This window comes from Haliaeetus albicilla, chromosome 10 (genome assembly GCF_947461875.1).
Source record: "Haliaeetus albicilla chromosome 10, bHalAlb1.1, whole genome shotgun sequence".
Lineage (NCBI taxonomy): Eukaryota > Metazoa > Chordata > Aves > Accipitriformes > Accipitridae > Haliaeetus > Haliaeetus albicilla.
The window spans coordinates 44,211,296-44,228,103 of NC_091492.1; the positions used below are offsets into that span (position 1 = coordinate 44,211,296).

Here is a 16,808-nt window from a genome sequence, read left to right on the forward strand (position 1 = left end):
GTGAGACACCAAAAATCAAAGATCCTGCACGGCAGACTACTGGGGAATATACCTGTGTTCATACGGGCAGAGAGACTGAGTATCAGCACATGGTTTAAGGCATGTTGGGGAAAGGGTGTTCAGTTTATTTGAAGCTAGGAAGCTTTGGGGAAAGAAGGCATTTAAGCAGAAAGGGTGGTCTTCCTCTGAACCAAACCAGAACCAGCTTGCTGGTGTTTGAACCAGAAACAGTAAGGTGTATCTAGGGTAAAGATGGGGGAAAACCCAACACGTGTGGAGTCGTACAGAGGTCTGGGTGCCCTGTCCTCTAAAATGAGGTTATAAAAGCTTTAGAAAGAAGAATAGGATACAGCTTGAAAGTTTGGGAGGAGCAAGAACAACCTAAACAAAGTTCAGTACAAAGCAATCAAGCCCAAATTAAATTTACCAGAGCTATTAATGCTGAAAGCCTGAAAATGAAGATGGGAAAGTGGGATGCCTGCTTCTAATGAGGACATTGGTTTGTTCAGCAGCTCAAGACCTGGTGACAGGAATTTAATCAAGAAGACATTATAGTGTCAGGACCTGACCTATATGGAAGTGGCAGAGTAGGTTGCACCATTGTAAGAGTGGAGCTGTATGTTAAAGCATAAAGGCAAGTGCTACTAAAATGCAACATAGAATTATTATGGATCAAAAGTCTTTGCCTAAGTAGGACAAGCTTGGTGTGAGCAGTGGTACCATTAGCTACAAAATGCTTTGGGAGATGCAAGAGGCTGCAAGGGCAAAAAGAGCATCACAAAGCTGGGAGTCTTCAGCTACTGAAGTTATTGATATAGCCTGGAAGGTGTTACAGTGGGGCAGGATGAAAGAAACCGGTTTTAGTCACCTTAAATTTCTGCTTTTAAAAAATTTGGAGAAAGGTCCCACAAGGCAAGGCACAACTCTTAGTTTAATAAGCAGTGCCCAAAACTTATTTCAGATTACTCTGCTGAAGTGACTAGTATGTACACAAATTCATCATATCTGTAGGAGATCTTCCGGTAGCAAACCTGAGTCCTCTCCACTACCATGGTGTTTATTAAGTGGTACTAGGTAAAGTCAAGAAGCAGCTAGCTAAGAGGAAATTAAAATTAGCAACTGAAGTAAAACAAGGGGCATGGAGATGTTTTAAAGATATAAAAGGAAGTGAGATGATCAAGGGGTTGCAGCATCTGTCGTGGAAGGGGAGGCTGAGCAAGCTGGACCTCTTCAGCCTGGAGGAGAAGAGGTTCAGGGGACTTTCTTGATGGGACAAGTAAAGGAGAGGAGCCAGGGTCTTCTCAGTGGTGCCCAGGGAGAGAACGGGAGGCAGCGGGCACAAACTGAAACATGGGAAATTCTGTGTAAACATCAGAAAAAACTTCTCCTGCAAGGATGGTCAAGCAGGTTGCCCAGAGGGTTGTGGAGTTTCCATCCTGGGAGATACAGAGAACCCAGCTGGACACAGTCCTGGGCAAGGAAAGATCTGTCTTGATCTTTAGACATCTGCAGTGCAATTCTGAGCATGGTCTTCAAAAAAATGCAGCAGGACTAACGCAGGAAAATGACAAGGAGGATGTGAGGGAGGGAATGGCTTCCTTGCAGGGATGGGACTGAGGGACATGGGAATGCTTCAGCTTGCTAAAGAGATCTGAAAATGGGATGTACTAGGGGTCTGTAAAATCAAAACTGGTATGAGGGAAGCGTGATTAGGCAAGGAATGTTTATTGCTTCTCACTGTTCTGGGACTAGGTCCCACAGCAAGTCATTCAGGAGGAGTCTTCTGCAGTGGTGGAGTTGACAGCTGTAGGGTTAATAAAACAGGGCGACTCAGTGGTGGATCTCCCACTGTACCCATTATCTGGTGGTTCAGATGAGGCCTTTTGTCCCATGGAGTGCCAAACCATAAGTTGCAGAGCTGCAAGATTGCCCAGATATTGCTCCACACGTCCTCCAAAGTACCTGCTGCTGCCCTTGAAGGTGGGATCTGGGGCTAGATAGGAACACATGTGAAGTAAGATACCTGTTCCGTATCTCCAGCACCGGCAAGGGTGATAATACCAAACTCATGCCACAGGAACCTCAGGTATGTCCTGCCTGTGGTTTTTAAGCTGGGTTGTTCTAGGTCTGAAGCCCCCGAGAGGAGCTTAGTAGTTGTTCCAACGCATTTCTCCCCATCGTTACAGGTGCCGCTCCTGCTCCGTGCCCTGATCCACCTGGGCTGCGTGTGCATGGTCAGCAGGCAGCTTGTCAGGCACCTGGCGGGGCGAGAGGCCGAAACCTTTGACATTGAGCACCTGGAGATGCGCTCGCTGGCCCAGTTCACTTACCTGGAGCCAGGTGAGGCAGCCTGGGAGAGAGGCTCATGGGACACCCGGGACCTGGTGCCTGCAGATACCACTGATGCTCTGTGCTCTGTCTCCCTAGGAAGTATTCGCCACATCTACCTCTACCACAGCTCCCAGGGCAGCAAGGCGCTTTTGGGCCTCTTCATCCCCTCACAGCGCAAAGCTGCCGTCTTTGTGCTGGACAAGGTAAGGTGGGACTTTGGAGGCTGGGGGGTTGGGGGTACTGGCAGATGAAAACCTGGATGTGAGCCGGCAATGTGAGCTCACACCCCAAAAGCCAACCGTATCCTGGGCCGCATCAAAAGCAGCACGGCGGCAGGTCGAGGGAAGGGATTCGGCCCCTCTACTCTGCTCTGGTGAGACCTCACCTGGCATACTGCATCCAGCTTTGGAGTCCTTGGCAAATGAAAGACATGGTCCTGGTGGAGTGGGTCCAGAGGAGGGCCACAAAAATGATCAGAGGGAGGAGCACCTCTCCGTGAGGAAAGGCTGAGAGAGTTGGGGTTGTTTAGCCTGGAGAAGAGAAGACTCCAGGGAGACCTTACTGCAGCCTTTCAGTACTTCAAGGGGGCTTATATGAAAGATGGGGACAGACTTTTTAGTAGGGCCTGTAGCGGTAAGACAAGGGGTAATGGTTTTACACTAAAAGAGGGCAGATGTAGACTGGAATTAAGGAAAAAATGTTTTATAATGAGGGTGGTGAGACACTGGCACAGGCTGCCCAGAGAGGTGGTAGATGCCCCGTGCCTGGAAGTGTTCAAGGTCAGGTTGGACGGGGCTCTGAGCAACCTGATCTGGTGAAAGATGTCCCTGCCCATGGCAGGGGTGTTGGACTAGGTAATCTTTAAAGGTCCCTTCCAACCCACACCATTCTATGGTTCTGTGATGGCGGTCAGGCAGCGGGAGGTTTCTCCATGCATCACACATCCCTGCCACATTTTGGCAGGGCTTGGTGGAAGGCATCTCGTGATGCACGAAGGGGAGAGCGCCCCAGGACTGCGCAGCCCTGGGTCCCTCTCCCCCCAGCTCCAACCCAGTCCCCCTTGGGTGCAGGTACGCAGCAACCAGATGCCGAATCTCACCACCCTCTTCTCGGCGGAGCGCAGCGCGCTGCTGGAAAAGGCAGGTGAAGAGCTGCTGCCCCCTGACAAGCACACCTTTGAAGTCCGTGCTGAGACCGACCCCAAGGCGGTCTACAGAGCCATCCAGCGGCTGCTGCTGGGCTACAAGGTGAGATGAAGGTGTGAGAAGGTCCCCGCGGGACCTTGTCCGTGCAGACACATGGAGAGGGGAGGATGCTGCGGAAGGCACTGGTGCACCAGTTCCAACAGCACCTGCACATAGCTGCTGGCCCAAAGGTCAAGGGTAGAAGCGAGTGTTGCTCAAGGACTTTGTCCTGCTTGGGGTGGCTTGTCTCGGGCAGCACCAGAAGCGAGGCCACCTCAGTATGTCCCCCCATCTCTGCGCTCAGCTGGAGAGCTGCTTGCATGGAGGTGGGTGCTTCAGGAGTGCTGGGGTGTGCTGTCCCCACTGTGGGGACCTGCTGCAGGGACGGGGCATCCAGCACTGCCAATTTCCTGCTGAGCAGAGGCGCTCACTGGAGAGGTGCACCGGGATGTGTCCTCCTCTCCTTTCCACAGGACGAGCGCCGGGGGCCCACACTGGTTGCTGTGCAGTCTAACTGGGACCTGAAACGGCTGGCGAGCGGGATCCCCATCATTGAGGAGTTCCCCTTGGTCCCCATCCGGCTGGTAGATGACATCAGCTACTCGGTCCTGGACTGGCAGCGCCATGCCGCCCGCCACATGATCCGCCACTACCTCAACCTGGACACCTGCCTCTCCCAGGCTTTTGAGATGAGCAGGTGCCCGGGTCGGCCGCGTTCCCCTGGGGCTGCCGTGCCCTTGCTATGACCACAGGAGGCTGCCTCATCCCTTGAGCGGACAGGCAGGGGCCCCCATCTTCTCTGCCGCTGTGCTCACCCCGATGACTGTTCACCTCTCTGCACCCCAGGTACTACCACATCCCCATTGGGAACCTCCCCGATGACATCTCAACCTTCGGCTCTGACCTCTTCTTCTCGCGCCACCTCCGTCGTCACAACCACTTGCTGTGGCTCTCACCCACGGCCCGCCCAGACCTGGGGGGTAAGGAGGCTGATGACAACCGCCTAGTTATGGAGTTTGATGAGAGAGCCTCCGTGGAGATAAACAACCCCGGCTGCTACTCCACAGGTGAGGAGGGAGTAGGGTGGTAGCACTGAGCAGGTGCAGAGCTGGATCCTGTTCTGCAAGCCCTGGAGAGGGATGGAAGTGGTCTCCAAAGAATTTCTGTGTTGACAGTAGTCACCAGCAGCTTTGGCGTTTCAGCAGCGGTCTGGGCAAGGTGCAAGCAAGGGGCATGTCCTGGGGCAGGGAGGTCTCACCTGCAATGCGTGCAGGCATCCGAATGCAGTCTTTCCCAATGCACGGCCACTGACAGCAGCGCTCAGAAGACCACCTGCGATGTGTCAGCCCAAGGACAGACTAGCGCAACTGGTCATCTCTGCTGACCCAAGGACAGGTCTTTCTCAGATGCAGAAGCAGCTTGAGTGGTAGTCAGTTCTTTTGAGCTCCTCTGCTGCAGCTTCCAGAAAAAACTGGTTGTCCCCAGAGGGTTAGTAGGTCCAAGTCTTGCTGGAAGACAAGTGCCAGTCAAGACAGTCACGCCTGTGAAAGCATCTCCCCGCTTGGTGTGGCAACACCTATAGATCACCCTTACAACTGTGAAAAGCACTTCTGGCAGAGGGGCAGGCAGGGTGTCCTTGTCGGTCCTTTGCCCTGCCTGCCTGCTGAGAGGTTGTGTTTGCTGTTAGTGTGTCTGGAGCTGGACATCCAGAGCCTGGCTGTAAACACGGTGTTGCAGTCCCACCACATAAATGACATGGAAGGAGGCTCCAGCATGAGCATCAGCTTTGACGTGATTCAGCAGGCATCCCTAGAAGATATGGTGACAGGGAACCAAGCTGCCAACATCCCAGCCAGCTATGACGAAACTGCCCTCTGCTCCAACACTTTCAGGTATTGCTCTAGGAACCAGCAGGAGGTGGAGCATCTGTTCTCCATCCTCCAACACTTTCAGGTATTGCTCTAGGAACCAGCAGGAGGTGGAGCATCTGGTCTCCATCCTCTCATTCCCTCCTGGCTTTAGCCTTTCCCAGACTCGTGCCAGCAATGGGGCTTGTGGGGTGCTCTAAATATAAATTCAGGCCTCGAGGGCAGGGCAGGCATCTTCTCCAACAGACTTTTGAAGATCCAGGGCTCAGAACTGCCTGGTGGCTCAGCCAGCAGATGTATGGGAACGTTGGTGAAGACTTTGCCCTTTCCTGTTTCTCCTTTTTTTTGTGCTCCACCAGGTTATAGAGGCACATATTTACCCTGTGGCTCATGTGCTGAGGGCTCACATGTCTCTGCTCTGGCAGAGATCCTGCTCTGAATCCTCCAGCGTATCTGAAAACATGTCCCTCTCTGGATGGGGGTAAGGGGTCACTCGTGGCTTGTGGGGTGATGCTGGTCTCTGCTCCCTGGCAGGATCCTGAAGAGTATGGTGGTGAGCTGGGTGAAGGAGATCACACAGTATCACAACGTCTATGCAGACAACCAGGTCATTCACTTTTACCGCTGGCTCCGCTCTCCTTCATCCCTGCTCTACGACCCGGCACTGCACCGCACACTCCACAACATGATGAAGAAGCTTTTCCTGCAGTAAGTGAGACCTGGAGCATGCCAGGCTGGTGAACGGGGAAGGGACGGTCTTGGCATTAGTGACCAAGGTGCTGTTGGCACCCACAGTCACTCCTCTCTGCCGCAGCGTCCACAGAGGTGGGCAGTAGGTTGGACCTCCCATACTGTTTGGGTGAGCTCCCTTGCCTGGCATGGCCAACACGCTTGACTCCTGACTGTGCTGAATCAGCACGGCCTCCACGGGTTGCATCTGCTCCTCGGGCTTTGCCTTCCTGCCTGCTGACTCCTGCTCTTGTGCCGTGCCCGCAGGCTGGTGGCTGAGTTCAAGCGTTTGGGCTCCTCGGTGGTTTACGCCAACTTCAACCGGATTATTCTGTGCACCAAGAAGCGGCGCATTGAGGATGCCATCAGCTACATGGAGTACATCATCAACAGGTGGGTGCACTTGCCAAGCTGGGCCTGGAGATGAGGCTCCCAGGTGGTGGAGCTGTGGCAGGGCTTGGGGCCAGGAGGGAGGATTGTCCTGGTTTCAGCTGGGATGTAGTTAACTGTCTTCCTAGTAGCTGGTACAGTGCTATGTTTTGAGTTCAGTATGTGAAGAATGTTGATAACACTGATGTTTTCAGTTGTTGCTCAGTAGTGTTTAGACTATAGTCAAGGATTTTGCAGCTTCTCATGCCCAGCCAGGGCACCTGACCCAAACTGGCCAACAGTGTATTCCATACCATGGGACGTCCCATCTAGTTTAGGAACTGGGAGGTGGGGGGTGGGGAATCGCCGCTGGGGGACTGGCTGGGTGTCGGTCGGCGGGTGGTGAGCAATTGCCCTGCGCATCATTTGTACATTCCAATCCTTTTATTACTACTGTTGTCATTTTATTAGTGTTATCATTATCATTATTAGTTTATTCTTTTCTGTTCTATTAAACCGTTCTTACCTCAACCCAGGAGTTTTACTTCTTTTCCTGATTTTCTCTCCCATCCCACTGGATGGGGGGGGAGTGAGTGAGTGGCTGCATGGTGCTTAGTTGCTGGCTGGGGTTAAACCATGACAGAGGATGCAGATTTTTTGCCTTTTGATGGGCCTCAGCACTGAATTCCTTTTTTTTTTTTTTTTTTTTTTTTTTTTTTTTTGACAAAGCTACTGGAGGGACAAGGCTTCCCAGTTCTCTTGGTGTCATGCCTGGAGAAGGGGCCTGTCCCTTAGCTGTTCTCTATAGGTAATATTCCAAGAATACTCATAGGATTCAATCCAGAAAAGACCTTTAGGAGAACCTGAGGTGCCCAGCACCTCCTCCCCTGGCTGGCTTTCAGTATCCCAGCCATGGTACAGGCACCTCGACACAAGCATAGGGAGCCAAGACTCCTAGGGCATGGCTTCCCCTGGGGTCCCCACCAGTGGCTGGATGGGAGAGGGGGGTACCCCCTCTCTCCTTGCCAGCACCACCTCCTCCCCGCAGTGTCCCACAGAGAACGCTCTGAACTAGGGACGATGCCAACGCTGGGGGTGACTGCAGTCTCTTCCCTCCAGCATCCACTCCAAGGAGATCTTCCACTCTCTAACCATCTCCTTCTCGCGCTGCTGGGAGTTCCTGCTCTGGATGGATCCAGCAAATTATGGAGGTATCAAGGGAAAAGTGGATTCTCGCATTCACTATGGGGAGGTAAGAGATGGGAAGCGCTCGGTCCCCCAGGAGCAGGGTGCTGGGGGTTGAGCCGAGTGGGGAGGCGTTGGCTGGGCGCAAGGAACTGCTGCGATATCGCTGCCTCCTCCAGAAGGACACCAGCAAAAGGCAAGTGTTGGAGGAGGAGGACAGCGAGGAAGAGGAGGAGGAGGTGGCAGGGGAAGAAGAGGAGGAAGAAGGGGAGCCGAACGTGGAGGAGCTGCTGGAGAACAGCTGGAACATCGCGCAGTTCCTGCCCCAGGCTGCCTCCTGCCAGAGCTACTTCCTGATGATCGTGTCGGGTGAGCTGTCCCAGGGAGCGGACTAGGTCCCTTGTGCCTCCCCAGTGCCAGGCAGAGCCTGGAGCGGGACGGCCGCTGGCACAGGCTGGAGCTGAAGCCTTGCCTGTGTCTCCCCAGCCTACATCGTGGCCGTGTACCACAGCATGAAGGAGGAACTGCGGCGCAACGCCCCCGGGAGCACCCCCGTCAAGAGGAGGAGCACCAGCCAGGTGTCCCAGGAGGCACTGGGGGAGATGGGGGCCATGCCTGGTGAGTGCCGAGCCACAGGGCAGCCCTGGTGCAGGTGGAGAGCCACTCACCTTGGTGTCCCCATATGCCACTGTACAGCTCAAGTGCTCTCTGCTCCATCTTTGTAGGCATGATCACCTTCTCGCAGGATTATGTGGCCAATGAGCTCACCCAGAGCTTCTTCACCATCACCCAGAAGATCCAGAAGAAGATGGCTGGTTCTCGTAATGCCACTGAGCCTTCAGACATGTTCCCGGTGCTGCCTGGCTCCTATTTGCCGCTCAACAACCCGGCTCTGGAGTTTATCAAATATGTTTGCAAGGTCAGCGGGGTGGGCCAGGCACCTTTTCTGAAGTTTTGCGGTCAAGGCTCAAATTCTGGTCCTTGTCCATGGCTCAGATTTGCTGCAGCTTTCCTCCAGCAGTGATCTACAACCAGTTTGTCTTGCCCTGCATCTATACGAGGTCACAAGGATATGAGCTGTCCTGGTGAGGACACTCTTCTTCTCTGCTAGTAGGCTAATCTGGCTGTTATTCTTGTAGGTCCTCTCCCTGGATGCCAACATAACCAACCAGGTGAACAAACTGCGCCGGGACCTGCTGCGCCTCATCGAGGTGGGCGAATTCTCAGAAGCAGCCCAGTTTCGGGACCCTTGCCGCTCCTATGTGCTCCCTGAAGTCATCTGCAGGAACTGCAACTTCTGCAGGGACCTGGACCTGTGCAAGGACCCTGCCCTCTCCCAGGTGCAGCCTCTTTCCTGGGGATACCAGAAGCCCCACCACAGCAGTGCTGGAGGCCGGTCAATCACATTACCCATCTTCTCTCTCAACCCCTTTGCTTTGCAGCTCTGCTTGCTGCTGGTGATCAACCTCACCTAAAGGCCGTTTTCTCTTCACCTCCTTTTCTAGCTGCTTGTGACAGCTCTGAGCATCCCTTGGCTTTGGCTGATGCTCCATCCTCTCCAGAAACCGGTTTCACCATCGCAGTGCTTGGGACTCTTGGTGCTCACCTCCCTCCTCTTTGCCCCTAGGATGGGTCAGTGCTGCCCAGCTGGGTCTGCTCCAACTGCCAGGCGCAGTATGACTCCGATGTCATTGAAACAGCGCTGGTGGAAGCCCTGCAGAAGAAGCTAATGGCCTTTGTGCTGCAGGACCTGGTGAGTGCGGGGCTTGCCCGTCCCCCTGCCTGGCTGAGGCTGGACACATTCACTCTACCCCTGGCAGAGGGGCTTGGCCTCATCTCCTAGCCCACCTAAAACTCCTTGGCCTCCAGGTGTGCAACAAGTGTCATGGCGTGAAGGAGGCACACATGCCCGTGTACTGCAGCTGTGCTGGAGACTTCGCCCTCACCATCTCCTCCCAGGTACCACCCTCCTGCCTAGCCCAGCCTCATGCCAGCAGCTCCTGGAGGGACAGCAAGGTGCCCTGCAGTGCCCTGTTCCTCCTCTGCTTCTGTGGGACCTGCTGTGCTGCCCTCTGCTCCACCAGCCCTGCCCAGCCACCCCGATGGAGCCCCCCCACTGCCCAGGAGTGCTGGGCAGCATCCTTCCCTCCCTGCTCCCTTCTCTCCAGACCTTCATGGACCACGTCAACGTCTTCCAGAACATCGCCCGGCACTACGGTATGGCCTACCTGCTGGAAACCATTGAGTGGCTGCTGCGCACAAATCCGCAGCTCCGGCACTGATGTAGTGGGCTGCTCCTCCTGCCTGCACTGTGCCAGTCGGGGCATGGGAGAGCGGTCGTGGACCCCCTTGGCCATGTGCCGGACCAGAGAAGCTGCACACCCTTCCTGCAGCAAGGGAGGGAAGGTGGGAGCTGTGCCAGGGACTGGGCTGTCCTGCCCCCAGCTGCCTGGCATGGGGGTCTGGGGGCACCAGGGGCTGGAGCTGTGCTCCGCAGGTCTGTGCTGGCCCCCGGGTGTGGTTTTAATGTTGAATTTCTATAAATAAATGGATTGTGGAAGGAGGTGTAGTTTTTGGGGAGGGGGGAAGCAGGGACTATGGCCCACAGCTCCCACCCATGGGGGATGCCTGCAGTTGCGGGGAGTAGAGCTGTGTCCTTGCTGGGCAGGAAGGACCAAGAACCTGCCCCCATCTGATCCCTGCCTGCCTGGGGGCAGGAAGGCTGCAGCCTGGCAGTGCCCCCTGGCTGTCCCCCTCCAGCTCCAGGGGAAGGGGCTGCCAGCACCAGAGGGGTAGCCCAGGACTGCTCTGCCCAGGAACGCGCTTTCCAAATGAGCTGGCTGGGCACCAAGCAGCTCTAGAGCCAGAGTGGAGGATCCCAAAGGACTGTAAGATGCTGGAACTGGGCAAGGGGCGCAGACACCAGAGGCAGGATGGAGCTGCTCCCGCAGGTGCAGAGAGCAGGCAAGGCTCTGTAGGATTGCTTTGCTCCTCGGCCACCCATCGGCCATCTCCTGCAGACACGGGCAGGAGGTCCTGGGGGGTGATGCTGCCCTACTCCAGCTGTACCTGATACCTGGTCCCCCTGCACCTCACCCCAGCCCAGCTCCTGGGGACCCCGGCATGGGCAGGCTCGGCTCTGTTCGGCTTGGCTCAGCTCAGCAGAGGTCAGCACAGCACCAGAGCCCCCTGCAAGGCAAAGCGGTCAGGATGCTGACCAAGCAGGAGCTCTCCTTCGGCGGGTCCCGGGACATCCCTGCTGAGCTCAGCCGAACCCTCCTCGCTGGGCAGCAGCTGGCAGGACAAAGAAACCCGGGTGGGCGCAGGACAGAGACACGGCGAGAGCGACCTGCCCTTCCCGGGAAAGAGGAGTCCCGGGACTGATGCCCCACGCCCACCCGTGTCTCTGCACCAAACAGGCTGGAAAAGGTCCCTGGCTGCCGACCCCAAACGCGCTCCCCCGCAGGAGCTCCCCGGACCCTGCTCGGGCCACCAGGGCTGGGCTCAGGAAGGAGTTTTTTTCCCCCGGGCAGATTGGCACAGGTCCCGGGGGGGTTCGCCTTCCTCTGCAGCACTGAGCACAGCCCCTTGCCGGGGTCCTCGGGGCCATTTCTGGCCAGCGAGTCCCTGCTGTTGCAGGAGCAGGAGTCCAGCTGTGCCCTCCAGCCCTCCGCCTCTCTTCCCTGGGCCAGCTTGGCAGGGGAACCTCACGGACCTCCATGTCCCCAGGTCACCTGGGGCTCTTCCCTCCGCAAAACATGGCCTGCTTGGAAAGGCTGCAGGCAGGCGTGAGGCTCCGTCAGGAAGGAGCCGCCGCTGCCTGCCCGGCCGTGCATGTCAAAAGTGGAGAGCGGAGCCTTGGTCTCCTCTGCCGGAGCTGCTCTTTCCACTCTCAGTGATCACCCTCAGCTGAGGACCTGGCCTCTCACAGGGAGTGCATCGTCACTGACTGAAACATGAGTGAAATAGGAACTCTTCCTTCTCTCAACTTCTCCACCTTTGAGTAATCAGGGTGGTGTTTCTGCGACAGAAATTAGGAAAACCACACCAGTACATAACCCTGACGTACATCTGTGCAGGATGGAGGTGTGCTGCAGTGATTGTGGGGCTCCTCCCAGGTTTTTATTTGTGCTTTCCAAGAAAAACAGCCAGATCCACTTTGACCATGGTGTGAATCCAAAAGAGATTGATGAAAATCAGAGCTCGTCCCTGCCTGCCCGGAGAACCTCTGGCACAGAGCGCAGAAGAGGTGACTTGGCCCCAGAGGGTGGGAGGTTACAGGGTGACTGTGCATGTGATGTGGCCACAGTGGTAAACGTAGTCCCAAGGCTTGAGAGCTTGTGAAGATGCCCTGGCCCTCCAAGTTTGACATGAACATGAGGATGAATTAAAGCAATGTTGGAGGTGCTGGGAATATCCAAAACAAAAACAAGCTGCCTTCTGACCAGCACTTACCCTTTCTTCAGGGATGCTCCAATAGCAGATTTCTGGAAGAGCAGCTGGATTTGCTAATTAATTTGGTGGTTTTCTAGGCCAGTGTCCTGGTTTCAGCTGGGATAGTGTTATGTCTTGGATTCAGTATGAGAAGACTGTTGATAACACACTGATGTTGTAGTGCTTAGACGAAGTCAAGGATTTTTCAGCTTCGCATGCCCAGCCAGCAAGAAGGCTGGAGGGGCACAAGAAGTTGGGAGGGGACACAGCCAGGGCAGCTGACCCCAACTGGCCAAAGGGCTATGCCATGCCATGTGACATCATGCCCAGTATATAAACTGGGGGAAGTTGGCCGGGGGGGATCACTGCTCGGGAACTAACTGGGCTTCGGTCGACAAGTGGTGAGCAATTGCATTGTGCATCACTTGTTTTGTATATTCCAATCCTTTTATTATTGTCATTTTATTATTTTTGTTATTATTATCATTTTCTTCTTTTCTGTTCTGTTAAACTGTTCTTATCTCAGCCCATGAGTTTTACCTTTTTTTCCCAGATTGTATCCCCCATCCCACTGGGGTGGGGGGGAAGTGAGACCGCGGCTGTGTGGTGCTTAGTTGCTGGCTGTGGTTAAACCACAACAGCCAGGTTCACTCCCCACCCAGGGACTCCCTCTTCTGCTCACAAAACTTTGGTGCTACCGCAGAGGCACCATCCCTGACAGAGCACAAGCACAGGACACAATCTTTGGCCAGGGACAAGGAAGCTCCCAAGTCCCAGTCCCCTTCATGTAATCCCTTGGTCTGATTGCACCAAACTCAGCTCTACTGGGAAGGAGAAATCCCCTGGTGCCCAAGGCCAACTGAATTTGGCTACTTCTTTTACCAAAACCAGGGAAACTGGCTTTACTGGGAGACCTGTGGGGTTCGAGGAGGAAACCTCAAGCTTTGGGGCTTGTTCTGCACTTGGTACCTCTTTGCCAAGCCATACGACAATGCTGACGTGACGTGGATGGCTGCGGTCCAGGGCAGACAGGCTGCAGCCCTGCCAGCAGAAGTACACCATGGGGCTGCTGTGCTTCGGCTGGAGCTGGCTGCATGGCTGGCCCCAACTCTGCCCATGCTGGGTGTAATGCAGACATATATGCTGTGACTTGTTAGCCTTATTCTGCAGGTTAATGATTCACCTAGCACAATACAACATTTCCTGCTGTAGGCACCCAAACCTCCCCATCAATTGTAGAAGCTCACAGTCAGATCCGACACACACAATGTTAAGCCAACCTGAAGCATATGGGAATTTTTTTCTCTTGTCAAGCTGCTTTGGTTCCTTCATCTCATTTCCAAAGAGATGAAAATACCAGCACACGGTTTACCTAGGACACCAAAAGAAAGGAGACTGTGCTTTCCAAAAATGCCCCAACCCTGTGACCTTTTCTGCTCTCCAGCTTGCCAGCCCACATGATTTCTGCCAAACCTCACCACATGCTAACAAGTGGATCCCTGCTTCTAAGCTGCTGCTACTGGTCCTGCTGACTCATCACTTACCCAACCTTCACCTGGAAGTGCAGTGATATGTATCAGCCAGGTACCAGGTCCTGCTTGCAGAGCTGCTTCCTTCTAGGTAGTTCCCATAACTTAAAGGCGAGCGTTCACCAGGGCAAAACCAGGCGCCTCCCAAGTACACAATGACACTGAGAATTGCCTAGGGGCTAAGGGAAAGCAGAAAATGGTGGGAATTTCTTCCTAGCATCAATATCTGAGGTCTTACAAGGAACCTGTGTGTCTTGGGGATGTTTTGGGGTAGTTTTCATCTTCACTTTTCTTATGTCTTGGGGCTCTCTCTATTTTCTTATAGGCATGGCTGTTTAACAGAGACCATGGTTGCTTATTGCTGGAAGCCACTCTAGAAGCCCAGCACACTGCCTTGCTAAGGGGGGACATCGTCTAGTCCCTGGCTCAAGCAGGTCACCTAGACCAGGCTGCCCAGGACCTTCAGGGTACTCCCTGACCCTTGGAAAAGGCCTTGAGGTGGTTGCAGTGCCAGCTGGGTACTCAGGGCAGGAGAGGACTCCTGTGAGCCACAGGACCTGCAGATGACCATGGAGCCTGACCTAACTACCCGTCATCTCTGCAGCCAAAACTTGCACCCAAAATAGCTGATGGAGCCAGCCCAGATTCTGCAAAGAGGGCCTGGCAATTGCAAGAGAGAAGATAATCCCCCCTTTTTAATCCCTTCCCCCATAAACCTATATTAGCAAATATATTCTAGAGGGATGGCTCTTTCCCTAAGGGGCTCTGGGCACATGTCATATCCCAACCCCAGCACAGCCTCCCCAGGGCCTGGGACTGAGCACGTGGGCCTGGCTATGCAGGTAGGGCATGCCCTGCCTGTCCCTGCCCAGGGTAGGCTGAGCACCCATGAACACCAGTGCAACTCCAGCCTGAAACAGTGCTCTCCCCTAGACCCAGGGCCGCAGGGCACAGGTGAGTCAAGTCCACCACCCTGGCCTCTGGTGGAGCAGACAGATGCCATGAAAGCAGCCATAGAGCCTGACTCCCACCACATCCCAGTGCCACCGGCTGATGGGAAGACCGAGCTCTGCTCCTGCCAGCCCAGCCACCCCGATCCAGCGGGCTGGGGTGGAAGCACTGGGGGCACTCCTGCCTGCCGTGTGCTGAGGGTGCCCACAGAAGCATGACAGGGTGGCCCCAGCATGGGGTCTTTGTGCCGAAGGAGGGGACCCAGGTGGGACAAAGATGTGACAAGGAGCCATGGCTCAACCCAGGCTCCCCTAGGCAGAGGCAGATGACGGATGTAGCGGCACCCAGCCAGAGGCCGAGTCAGCTGCTGGCCGGGGAGTTCCAACCCACCAAGTCCCAGCAGGGGATGAAGGGACTTGTGGGTACATGGCAGAGTCCCCACCATCCCTCAAGAGTCTCCCCTGCGTCTGCAAGCTGGTTGAATTTATAACCCCAGCTCAGGTGTGAAATAACTGCATCACCCCGTTGCTCGGTCCAACTCTTGTTTTGGCTTCCAACCTTCGCAAGAGATTTGCTCACGTAAAGAAGTTGTTTCTCTGCTCTGCCTTCTGAGTCCAGAGCCATGGATGTCCTATTGATCAGGATGGCCACGTGTTCATCCTTTCTTCTTTTTACCTCCACAAAGTTGTAAGTTCCAGCTTAGAGCAGTGGAAAGCAGAAAGGCTCATATCCAGTACTGCAGCAATTCCTTATGCAATACCACTGTGGATACCCCACATGAAGGGCAGTGTCCCATTATGATCCTTGAGCCACTCAGTGTTTACATGCACGACCTGACTGGGGTCACCAGAGGCTCTGCAGAGCCAGCTCCCCTCCCTGCTTGCACTGCAAAAAGCTCAGGTTCCTCTGGCTCTGCCCTGGGCAGGGTAACAGACCCTTCTCCAGAGAGGGGAGAGCCGTGCCCCTGTCCACTGGTGCTTCTCCTGTGGGGATACAAGCAGGACACGGCCAGCAGCATCTGTGGTACACACGCTCACATGCCTGTGGGGAGCCAGCGCTGCCAGCTGGCTGGGGCGAAGGGCAAGGCTGGATGTGGGGGCAGCCAGGGATGTGTCAGCTCTGGGACATGGACGAGGCCCCCAGGTCCAGCAGTCACGCGCACAGTCCAGACGTATAGCCCCTGCCTGCAGGATGTCCCCATAGGAGGCATCACCTCGATGCCTGTGCTGGCCTGGGGGTGCAAAGGGAGAAGGAACGAGCCCTGCCATGACCCAAGCTTAGGGCAGACAAGGTTCCACTTCTCCTCCCCTCCTCCAGTCCAAGGAAGGCCAGCTCCAGCCCCCACCAGCTCAGTAGCCTCCGCTGACCTCGCTCCAGTACAGGATGTCTTTCTTGCACTGGGGAGCCTGAAATGGAATGTGGCATGCAGAGTGGGGGAGGAGAATTGCTTCACCAGGCCATCCCTGCTCTCCTGCCAACCCAGCCCAGGAACCTGCTGGCCGCCCTCACTGCACGGGACCGTGGCTGCTGGCATCTCTGCCAGAGCCCAGCACTCCCCTGCTGCAGGCTCAGCGCAGGCAGATCAAGCCCTTGGCATCTCAGCCCTGCACCGGCCTTGTTGGCGACCTTGAGCCACGTCAGCAGAGCCGGGCGCAGAGCTGTGTGGCACTGCCCATTGGGGCCGGTAGCCCAGGGCTCAGCCCTGCACCCTGGCTGGCTGGACCCCAGCCTCACCCCAGCAGTCAGCAGCAGGGGCTAGTTAGACATCGGGGTGCACTACAGCATGGGGCCAGCCGTGCTCCCCCCCCGCCGCCAGCTGCTTGCTGGGTGAAGGCCAGAACGCCGGGCATCCCTCCTTATCCCCCGTTATCTTCCAGACAAACCCAAACTGGGTCCTGAGTCCCGGACGCACTCGCACACTCAGCAGCCAAGGCCACGCTGCACTGCTGGCGTGGGGCTCTCCCCGTGGGGCCCCCACGGGGCTGTGAGCACAGCCCTGGCATGGGGCGGCCCTGGGCGTGCTGGGGGGGGGGTGGGCAAGGGCACAGCCCCGGCGTGGAGGCAGTCCTGGGGCACGCTGGGGGTGCCGGGGACAGGAGTGCAGTGCAGTGTAGCAGAGCCCGCAGCAGGAGGGCTCTGTGGTTCCCGGTGGGGTAGCTGAAGGCTGGTTCACCCGAGGCCGGGGTATTCCCTAGCAGAGCCCTTCCTCAGCGCCAGTGTGCCAGCCC

General features: G+C 55.7%; 1 protein-coding gene across 1 annotated transcript in view; it reads left to right on the forward strand.

The window, feature by feature from the left end:
- POLE (DNA polymerase epsilon, catalytic subunit) overlaps nucleotides 1-10,228 on the forward strand; it is a 29,757-nt gene extending 19,529 nt beyond the window's left edge. Inside the window, exons 33-48 of the mRNA XM_069795475.1 lie at nucleotides 2,187-2,340; nucleotides 2,428-2,534; nucleotides 3,402-3,578; nucleotides 3,989-4,212; nucleotides 4,362-4,582; nucleotides 5,203-5,407; nucleotides 5,918-6,091; nucleotides 6,380-6,505; nucleotides 7,601-7,733; nucleotides 7,846-8,035; nucleotides 8,153-8,284; nucleotides 8,392-8,585; nucleotides 8,806-9,006; nucleotides 9,294-9,419; nucleotides 9,536-9,625; nucleotides 9,835-10,228. Of these exons, the coding sequence (XP_069651576.1) occupies nucleotides 2,187-2,340; nucleotides 2,428-2,534; nucleotides 3,402-3,578; nucleotides 3,989-4,212; nucleotides 4,362-4,582; nucleotides 5,203-5,407; nucleotides 5,918-6,091; nucleotides 6,380-6,505; nucleotides 7,601-7,733; nucleotides 7,846-8,035; nucleotides 8,153-8,284; nucleotides 8,392-8,585; nucleotides 8,806-9,006; nucleotides 9,294-9,419; nucleotides 9,536-9,625; nucleotides 9,835-9,948 (2,568 nt within the window). The 3' untranslated portion in view covers nucleotides 9,949-10,228. The remainder of the gene's footprint in view (nucleotides 1-2,186; nucleotides 2,341-2,427; nucleotides 2,535-3,401; nucleotides 3,579-3,988; nucleotides 4,213-4,361; nucleotides 4,583-5,202; nucleotides 5,408-5,917; nucleotides 6,092-6,379; nucleotides 6,506-7,600; nucleotides 7,734-7,845; nucleotides 8,036-8,152; nucleotides 8,285-8,391; nucleotides 8,586-8,805; nucleotides 9,007-9,293; nucleotides 9,420-9,535; nucleotides 9,626-9,834) is intronic.
- The last annotated feature ends 6,580 nt before the right edge of the window (nucleotides 10,229-16,808 follow it).